This window comes from Podarcis erhardii (genome assembly GCF_964252035.2).
Source record: "Podarcis erhardii genome assembly, chromosome: 15".
Lineage (NCBI taxonomy): Eukaryota > Metazoa > Chordata > Lepidosauria > Squamata > Lacertidae > Podarcis > Podarcis erhardii.
Window position 1 is genome coordinate 26,202,834 of NC_138505.1, and position 10,322 is coordinate 26,213,155.

Sequence of the window (10,322 nt, forward strand, 5' to 3'; positions counted from 1 at the left end):
TCTCTCTCTCTGACTGTAAACTGTGTATTGGGGCACATGGCGACAGGTGCTCCATCAAGTACTCAGGTCCCAGGTCAATTAATAAAATTAATTTATTATTATCACCATCATCAGTTTATTAATCACCTTCTACACAATCCTCTCAAGGCGATGTACAATAATAAAAACAGTTTAAAACTCACACAAACACACACACACACACACACACACACACACACACACACACACTCCCAGAGTGGTTTAGCAATCAATCCCTCTTCCTAAGGAACTCTGGGAATTGCAGCTCCGGGAGGGGGGGAGAGGGGCTTGCCTCATAACTCTCAGCACCCTTAACAAACAAACACATCCCAGGATACCTTGGTGGAAGTATCAAACAGCTTCAAATGTAGCCATGCTTTGCAAAGGCCGGGATAAAGAGGAGCATCTTTGATATACTATCAATCATGTGCAATGATGATGCCCAACGCAGCACTGTAAGGAGGGAGTTCCACATCTTTAGGGTTTGCCTGCATATTTATTTCTTATTTAATTTGAAATATACTCAAGAGTCGAGTGTGGATTTCATGCTCTTTATTCAGATCATAGTAGTGAGGAATGCCAGTTCCCCCAAAATGTCTGCTTTATATACATTATTTACACAATGGGCCCCATGTGATTGGCTGATTCCGGGATTCTCCTGTAGGCCAATCAGGTTGCGGATTCACTTCCACCTGGAGCTGGATTGGGTGGCTCCTGTGGACCAATCAGACTGCTGCATTCTGGATCTTATTTTTCTAGGACCAATCAGACTGCTGCATTCTGAATCCTATTGTTCTAGGACCAATCAGTCTGCTGCATTTTGGATCCTATTCAACTCAGTACATGACATAATTATTGCATTTATATCTCACCTTTTTCTCCAAGGAGCTCCAGGCGGCATACACAGCCCTCCCCCATCTCAGTTCAGTCCCTACAACAACCCTGTGAGGCTCTCAGGTTGGCCTGAGAGACAGTGCCTCGCCTGGGGTCGCCCAGTGAGCTTCGGATGGCCGAGTGAGGATTTGAACTCTGGTCTCTCAGATGTTACTCGACAACAAAACACTGGCCCTCAGTGAGGACCACCGCCTCAAAGAGAAGACACCCCCCCGCCAGTCACTCATTTAGCGCCCCTGTGCAGAAAGCAGAGCTGAGTCAGGGCTGACGGACAGCCGAGCCCCCTGCTGGCTGCCCCTCGCACCCAGGCCCAGCCCGCCGGGCCCCTCCTCGAATTGCTTCAGGTAGAACTGCCTGGCTAGCTGCCTGGTCATCCCCTTGAGAGCAAAGACAGCCGCCGTAATCTCGGAGGCAAGGAAGAGGAGGAGGACCAGGTGGACGGCCGTCTCCAGCGGCAGGCGGATGATGTGCTCGTCGGTCAGGATGAACAGCAGGACAGGCGTCTCAATCAGGAAGGAGAGAAGGACGAAGCCGGCTAGTTCCGGGACCTGTGGGAGCCAAGGAACAGAGGAAGCGGCCTTGTACCCATCCATCCAGCTCAGTATTGCCTACACCAGGCTTCCTCAGCCTCGGCCCTCCAGATGTCTCAATTCTTATATTGACTTCAGTTCCTTCTTATAATTTCTTACAATTCTATTGAATATTATTCTTGTTATTCTTTGCAAACTTTAGCAACCCCACCCTTTGTTTGAACTAGATGTCCCTTTAAAAATTCCTTCGCCTTACAGTATAAAAACCTGTGATTGGAAACACTCTGTATCAGTCTTTAACATCAGCAGTCAGGGGCGCTCCAGCCCTGTTTTTGATTTTCTGCCTGTTTTTGAGTTTGTTTTTTAAAATAAATTTTATTAGTATTTTCCAAACAACAACAACACAAAAGATATAAAAAAATAAAAATACACAACACACAAAAATCAACATTTGAAAACTAAAGAAAGCAACAACAACAACAAAAACAAAAAAACAAAAAACAAATCCATATCTTACAAGTTAATATTATAAACACTAAAACAAGAACAAGACATTGACTTCCACCAATCCCACAGAACCTCCTTTATCTCTCATTGTGTCTTCCTGTTTTCCTGTTTTCTTTATCATCTCTATCCTAACATCTAGATATAAATCCTTCTTTCATATCCTTTCACTTCACAAGGTTATTCCAGACTCAGCCAGATTTCTGCCCTCGAACCTTGACTTTTGAGGTATTCATTTAGGCACTCCCATTCTTTTTTTTACTTCACTTTTTGGTTTTTGTCTTATTATGTCTGCCAACTTGGCTAATTCTAAGTATTCTAGGGGAGAGTGGCTATGTAAGCTCTCAGAGTTTCTGCCTGTTTTTGAGTTTGTTTGACACTTAAACAGCTTATCTCGTATTCCTTTTATAGGTAGGTAGCCGTGTTGGTCTGCCATAGTCAAAACAAAATAAAAGAAAAAAAATTCCTTCCAGTAGCACCTTAAAGACCAACTAAGTTAGTTCTAGGTATGAGCTTTCGTGTGCATGCACACGAAAGCTCATACCTAGAACTAACTTAGTTGGTCTTTAAGGTGCTACTGGAAGGAATTTTTTTTCTCGTATTCCTTTGTAAGTTTTTCTTAAAACCTTTTGTGTAAACTCAGGGATGCGTTTCAGCCCTGCTCTTGAGTTTGCTGGAAATCATTGAAACCCATTTATGGTTTATAATGTTTTCTTAAATAGAGCTATGTTTAAAACTTGTCACTGAGGTTTTTATACCTTTTTTGTAAACTCAAGGAAGCGTCTCAGCCCTGCTCTTGAGTTTGTTTGATATCGCTGAAAATCATTTAAGGTGTAAAATTCTTTATTTCCTTCTGAGGAAACTGATTAGTTCAGTGAAAAGAGTTTTGTAGCCGGCATCTCGTTAAGTCTTTGTTTAATTCTAGGTTATTTTTTCCTTAATTTTTTTGATTTTTGTTATTCAATTCTTTAGTTGATTACCTCTCGTTTCAGGGATTTTCACGGCAATTCTTTTGTTTTGTGTAATGGTCTACACTGACTGGCAGTGGCTATGCTGGGTTCTAGATAGGGGAAATTGTAGCCCTACCTGGAGAGAGTTCAAGGCCACATCCCAGCAAGGCAAAACACATTGAAGGAGGGTGCGAAGAAAAGAACAGGGGCAAGAGAAATTGATGAACTATGCAGAGCTGGCTAAACTAACATATAAACTGCGAGATAAGGACAACTGTGACTTCAAAGAAGAATGGGAACTTTTTACAAATTACCGTACTTAAAAAGACAACAAAATGAATTGGACTCCTTGGCAGGTTTTGAATAAACATACACAGATTTATTGATTGTTAACATAGCAGATAGATAATATAAGGATTTCTACAATTTCACAGTATGCATTTGTGTTGAAAAATGAGAGAGAGGAGCTGAGGGACGTCTGGGGGGAGGGCTTGATGGGGAGGGGGAAAATAATGAATATGATTTGATATTTTGATATGTTGAAATTGTTAATAAAAAAAAACTTTAAAAAAAGGAGGATGCGAAGAAGAGAGGAGAGTGGCCTGGAGAAAATCCTGGGGGCCAGTCAAAGTGGTCTGGAGGGCCACACATGGCTCTCAGCCCTAAGGTTCGTCATCCCTGCCTTGAGGCCTTACCTTCTCCTGCAGATTTCCGATAAACCCCAGGTAGAGCCTCAGGCCTTCGGCTGAGATGATCATCAGGTATGCACTGACCAGCAGGAACTGATAGTAAGCGGGCAGTAGGCTATACTGAAAGGAGGGTAGAAAGCGAGAGAACTAGTTGAAAACAACACTCCTGTTCCATCTAACTTAGAAAGATGGGATTGTAGAGTTGGAAGGGGACCCTAGGGTCATCTAGCCCAACCCCCCTGCAATGCAGGGAATCACAGCTAAAGAATGTTCAGCAGATAATAATAATAATAATAATAATAATAATAATAATAATAATAATAATAATAAATTTTATTTATATCCCGCCCTCCCCAGCCGAAGCCGGGCTCAGGGCGGCTAACAACAATAAAACAGTACAACAGTACAGCACAAACAACACTCTAAAAGATGACACACACACCCCCAAAAAACACCTGACCCCAACAGCTTTGGGGTTTCAGACTGGTCTGTCCCTCCCCACCTGAAGATGCCAGGAATTGAATTTGGGGTCTCCTCCTTCTACGTGTAAGGCAGATGTTCTTCTGCCAAACAACAGCTCAGGTTAATAATAATAATAATAATAATAATAATAATAATAATAATAAATTTATACCCAGCCCATCTGGCTGGGTTTCCCCAGCCACTCTGGGCAGCTTCCAACACAATATTAAAATACAGTAATGCATCAAACATTAAAAGCTTCCCTAAACATGGCTGCCTTCAGATGTCATCTAAAAGTCTGGTACCGGTAGTTGTTGTTCTCTTTGACATCTGGTGGGAGGGCGTTCCACAGGGTGGGCGCCACTACTGAGAAGGCCCTCTGCCTGGTTCCCTGTAACTTGGCTTCTCACAGTGAGGGAATCACCAGAAGACCCTCGGTGCTGGACCTCAGTGTCCAGGCAGAATGATGGGGGGTGGAGATGCTCCTTCAGGTATACTGGACCGAGGCCATTTAGGGCTTTAAAGGTCAGCACCAACACTTTGAATTGTGCTCGGAAACGTACAAAGAAAAGGGGGGGGGAACCCTGACTACCTTCAGTTCCAGCATGACCCCCTCCGACAGGCACCAGAACGGGGAGAAGAAGGCATTGAAGTACAGCATCATCTGTAACGGCAGACTGGAAAGCACCGTGTGGTCTGGAAAAGACGCCAAAAGTTTGCAGCAGCAGCAGCATCTCAGGGAGAAAACAGCCTCCTCTGGACCCGTTTGCCAGTGGCGCTGTGTTTTTTCTCATTAGAGCTTTGGATAAGGCACCTTGCCAAGGGATTGCCCAAGGTTGAATACAAGGTCGGCAGTTAATACAATTCAAAATGACTGTGAAACAACCAGAGGCTCTTGCATAGCTTTTAACTTGTTGAATTTATATCCCACCCTTATAAACGTCAACTTGGTTTGGATTACAGCTTGCCTACGAGACCCATGCATTCCCCACTCAACTGCTCTGATCTGCAGAACTAGCACTTTTACAGGTTTTTAAGTGATAACCGCACTTCGGAACTCCCTGCCGATTGACATCAAGTAGGCATATTCCCGGTACTCTTTTTGGCACCTGCTAAAAACGTTTTGGTTTAAGCAAGCCTACCCAGACATGTAGAATGCTGACCTGTCTTTTACTCTAGGTTTTCACTTACTGTTGACTTACTATTGTTATTTTTGAATGTTTTAAACAGCTGCTTCTAACCAGTAATTTCATTCTTTTCGGAAACCGCTTTGAAGTGTTGTATATCAAGCGGTATATAGGAATTGTATTCAACTGAACTGAATCAAAACCAATTTATTAAATCATATTAACTGTTTTGACGAATTTGCTTTGAGCCAGTGTGGTGTAGTGGTTAAGAGCGGTAGTCTCGTAATCTGGGGAACCGGGTTCGTGTCCCCGCTTCTCCACATGCAGCTGCTGGGTGACCTTGGGCTAGTCACACTTCTTTGAAGTCTCTCAGCCCCACTCACCTCACAGAGTGTTTGTTGTGGGGGAGGAAGGGAAAGGAGAATGTTAGCCGCTTTGAGACTCCTGAAGGGGAGTGAAAGGCGGGATATCAAATCCAAACTCCTCCTCCTCCTCTTCTTCTTCTTCTTCTTCTGCTCTTTGCTTTCTTTTTTTCTTTCTTTTCTTAAAATCATTTTTATTTTATTATACAAATATAAAATTATAACAATACAACCATACACATACACATTTAAAGATTCCCCTGAATCTCTGGACTTCCCACCTGACGAGAACCAGCTCGCCATCCGTAAATAATCAGTCTCACACCAAGATGGGTTGCAGAAATCTGGCCGCAGCTCTCTCTAGAAGCTGCTGTAGCCCCAACCTTTATTGTGTGCCGAAGAAGGATACAAATTCAAGGAGAGAGCTTTGCCTCAGTCAGCAGATAAAAGACAATACAATACATTCGTCTCATGTTCTCACACCAGACCACGTATTTGATCATGCTATGCTACGTGAACCAATCATTTGGGACAGCACGAGCTATTCACGCGTTGATCATGCTCCAAGGATGCTTTTAGCTATGAAATCATCCTTGCAATAATAAACTTTTGCCCATGCTCTTATGGACAAATGACCATATTCCCACACCCACCTTCCCTTCAGTGGGTCCTATTATTAAACCTTTTCTATTGCATCTTTTTCAATAGTCCATACTTTATATAACTCCATCTTCTCCCTAGTACTTGTTTCCTTACAAGTGTTATTGCAATCCTGCTAATGTTTTCATCTGCTTACAGTGGTCTCCAAGATAAATTATAAAATTTCCCCCATTCTTTGTTAAAGTTTCTGGTCAGTTTTTGCCATTTCGGCATAGTCCAACAGTTTAATTTGCTTCTGCTCTTGGCTTTCGTAGTATGCTGTCTCGTTTTGCTGTTATAGTGATTGCAGTGTTTGTTGTTCTCAATGCTGTTGTGAGCCGCTTTGAGCTCAACATTTGTTGCTGGAAAAACAGAACACATTCCTGAGAGAGCTCAGCCAGTAGAGCATGAGATGCTTAATGTCAGGGCTGTGGGTTCAAGCCCCATGTTGGGCAAAAGATTCCTGCATGGGGGGGGGGGGGAGCTGGAATTAGATGGCCCTTGTGGTCCCATCCAACTCTTACGATTTTATTATTCCAAATATTAAATCAGATCAAATAAACTATAGAACCACAGAATGGTAGAATCATAAAATTGTAAATAGATGCTCTGCCACTGAGCTACAGCCATGGAGACCACCCCCTTGGGAAGGGCTTGCGTCGGAATCCTTGTTTGCCCCAGTTCAATGTTAAGCAGGGGCCAGCAAACTTTTTCAGCAGGGAGCCGGACCACTGCCCCTCAGACCTTGTGGAGGGCCGGACCATAGCTGTCAACCTTCCCCTTTTTTGCGGGAAATTCCCTTATTCCAGCGCCATTTCCCGCTGCTACCCCGGATTGTTAGATAGCCCTTGGACTGTCCCCGGGACCGGTGAGGCTGCTGATCCCTTATTTTCAAATCTGAAAGTTGACAGCTATGGGCCGGACTATATTTTGGAAAGAAAGAAAAATGAACGAATTCCTTTGCCCCACAAATAACCCAGAGATGCATTTTAAATAAAAGCACACATTCTACTCATATGAAAACACCAGGCAGGCCCCACAAATAACCCAGAGATGCCATTTTAAATAAAAGGACACATTATACTCATGTAAAAACACGCTGATTCCCGGACCATCCGCGGGCCAGATTGAGAAGGCGATTGGGCCGCATCTGGCCCCCGGGCTCTAGTTTGCCTACCCATAGTTAAAAGCTTTCCCAGATCTTACTAAAGCCCACTCCTCAAATCTCATTGTACCTGGGTGGTAGCTCTGTGCCAGGCCGCAGTCGCCAGTCTTGTTGTTGATGAAGAGGGACCCGCTGAAAGTTGTCAGCCCCCTCCGCAGGTTGGGAGGCAGCGGAGTCTGCAGGGCCATCACCCCCAATGCATGGGGGGGTCGCCCTCTGTTCCCCCACCCACCCTGCTGCTCTTGACCTGAATCAGGCAGTGCTGGGAAAGAAGATCTGCTAATTGCATTAGGAGGCTGGGCAGCACAGCTGTCACTCAGACATATGGCTGGTGGAGGTTAATCGGCTGTGCTGGGAGGAGGGGAAAACCCAAAAGTTTCCTGGGTAAGGTTGTCACATTTTTCTTTGCCCCTTTTCTACTGCATTTTTTGAGAGATGTTGCCAACTTTTCGCCACTCCTATGCCTTTATGAGCACTTTCTGCCTATGGATCTTAGCAAGTGATGCAGAAGTCTCCCGGGCTGTTATTTATTTAATAATAACAGTAACAACAACAATTTATTACTTATACCCCGCCCACCGGGCTGGGCCAACAAAACATTAAAAATACATTAAAACACCAGTCATTAAAAACTTCCCTAAACAGGGCTGCCTTCAGGTGTCTTCTAAAAGTCAGATACAGTGGTACCACAGGTTAAGAACTTAATTCATTCTGGAGGTCCATTCTTAACCTGAAACTGTTCTTAACCTGAGGTACCACTTTAGCTAATGGGGCCGCCCGCTGCGGCTGCGCCGCCACCACACAATTTCTGTTCTCATCCTGAAGCAAAGTTCTTAACCCGAGGTACTATTTCAGGGTTTGAGGAGTCTGTAACCTGAAGTGTCTGTAACCTGAAGCATCTGTAACCCGAGGTACAACTGTAGTTGTTTATTTCCTTGACCTTCCTCCCAAAGGAGCCCAAGTTTTCAACAACAATTAAAACATCTAAAAATTCCAACACAGATGTTGACAGGGAAGAGATCTCTACTGAAAAGCCTTGTTGGAAGAGGAATGCTTTCAAGCAGGCACTGAGAAGGCAAAGTGGGCCTAATATTTATTGGAAGGGAATTTCAAGGGTTGGTGCCACCACAATAAAGGCCCTGTTTCAGTGAGGAGAAAACCTCCTGATAAGATGTTGTCAGCAGGAGCCCCTCACTCGCAGATCGACTGGGTATATAAGGGCTGAGGTGATATTTCAGGTATCTTGGTCCTGAGCTGTACAGGCCTTTATAAACCAGAATCCAACCCCTTAGCCTGGTAGGTAATTGGTAGGGCTGGCTGGGGTTGTTGGTAGTTGTAGTTTAAAGTAGTTTAAGATGTAGTTTAAGGTGATCTTCTGCTTTAAATTTTAGTGTGCCAGATCCTCGGAGCAGGGACCTTCTGCAATGTGTAAAGCAAGGCCATGACAGAAGTAGATTGGGATCTGCTAATCTACTGGTCCCTCTTGGAGGAATGTGCAATAATAACTTTTCAACAATAAACCTGACCGCCCCCCCAAAAAAATACTCTTTTCTTCTCCCAAATCAGGCTGCTGAGATGAAGAAAGCTTGAAACCAGGAATGTCTTTTTGAGTGATAGGACTCTGAACCCAGTTTTGGAACTGAAAACAAATTCCTGTGCTCAGTGCATGCTCAGAGGCACCCCATTCCTCCGTTCTGCCAGTATGCTGACATCCTCCCTCCAAACTGCTTGCCTTGCATATGACTCCAGTTGATAGATTCCTGGACGCTAGCAAAACCAAAAACAAGTGGATTGTGGGACCCAGAAGTCTGCCCAGCCCAGCTGTAAACCTCTTGTGATGAAATTGTGGATCTCAACACCCAGAAAGCCCGCTCTGCTCTTGTGTCTTTAAGAACAGCTAGATCTGCAGCGATGAGCCCCCGAAGATTTTCACAGCGCGGAGATAAACACAGCCAATCTGTTCACATCAGCATGTTCCAGCTGCTGGTAAAGGGCAGATCCCGCAAATGTGAAGCTCTGCAGCACAGATTTTAACAGGGATCCAGGAGAAAAGGAATATGCTCTGGTTATCTCCCATTTGGGGTACACCAATGTGCCATATATGGGGCTAACTTTGAAGGTGACTCAGAAACCACACCTAATCCAGAATGCAGGCACCAGTCTGGTGACTGGGAGTGGCCGCCGAGACCACATAACACCGGTCCTGAAAGATCTACATTGGGTCCCAGTATGTTTCTGAGCACAATTCAAAGTGTTGGTGCTGACTTATAAAGCCCTAAATCAGCGATTCTCAACCTTTGGGTCCCCAGATGTTGTCGGACTACAACTCCCATCATCCCTGAGCTCTGGCCTTGCTAGCTAGGGGTGGTGGGAGTTGTAGTTCAACATCTGGGGGCCCACAAGTTGAGAAAGGCTGCCCTAAATGGCTTCAGCCCTGTAAACCTGAAGGAGTGTCTCCACACCCACCGTTCAGCCCAGACACTGGGGTCCAGCTCCGAGGACCTTCTGGAGGTTCCCTCTGGCCTTCTCGGTAGTGGCACTCACCCTGTGGAATCACCTTCCAGCAGATAACCAATTTGCATGACTTTCCAAAGACATCTGAAGGTGGCTGTGAATAATAATAATAAATTAATTAATTTATACCCCCCCCCATCTGGGTGGGTTTCCCCAGCCACCCTGGGCGGCTTCCAACAGAATACAGTGGTACCTCAGGTTACATACGCTTCAGGTTACATACGCTTCAGGTTACAGACTCCGCTAACCCAGAAAGGTTAAGAACTTTGCTTCAGGATGAGAACAGAAATCATGCTCCAGCGGCGCAGCGGCAGCAGGAGGCCCCATTAGCTAAAGTGGTGCTTCAGGATAAGAACAGTTTCAGGTTAAGAACGGACCTCCCGTACGAATTAAGTACTTAACCCGAGGTACCACTGTACTAAAAACACAATAAAACTTCAAACACTAAAAAAATTCCCTAAACAGGGC

The 10,322-nt window shown here is 44.7% G+C and overlaps 1 protein-coding gene across 1 annotated transcript; it reads right to left on the minus strand.

Moving 5' to 3' along the window:
* Positions 1-220: 220 nt before the first annotated feature.
* LOC309330733 (transmembrane protein 17B-like) lies at positions 221-7,838 on the minus strand. The gene is made up of 4 exons (XM_081842564.1): positions 7,411-7,838; positions 4,640-4,743; positions 3,592-3,705; positions 221-1,460 (listed from the first exon to the last, which is right to left on the minus strand). Exons 1-4 carry the CDS (start codon positions 7,526-7,528, stop codon positions 1,140-1,142), a joined length of 657 nt encoding a protein of 218 aa, XP_081698690.1. The 5' UTR covers positions 7,529-7,838; the 3' UTR covers positions 221-1,139.
* Between the last annotated feature and the right edge of the window lie 2,484 nt (positions 7,839-10,322).

Bases quoted from the DNA above. Each gene is read 5' to 3' on its own strand.
- LOC309330733 (XM_081842564.1), bottom strand. From the start codon at position 7,528: ATGGCCCTGCAGACTCCGCTGCCTCCCAACCTGCGGAGGGGGCTGACA. The intron at 4,744-7,410 runs GTACAATGAGAT...CGTCTTTTCCAG, and splicing joins GGCACAGAGCTACCACCCAG to ACCACACGGTGCTTTCCAGT. The intron at 1,461-3,591 runs GTAAGGCCTCAA...TGGCTCCCACAG, and splicing joins TCGGAAATCTGCAGGAGAAG to GTCCCGGAACTAGCCGGCTT.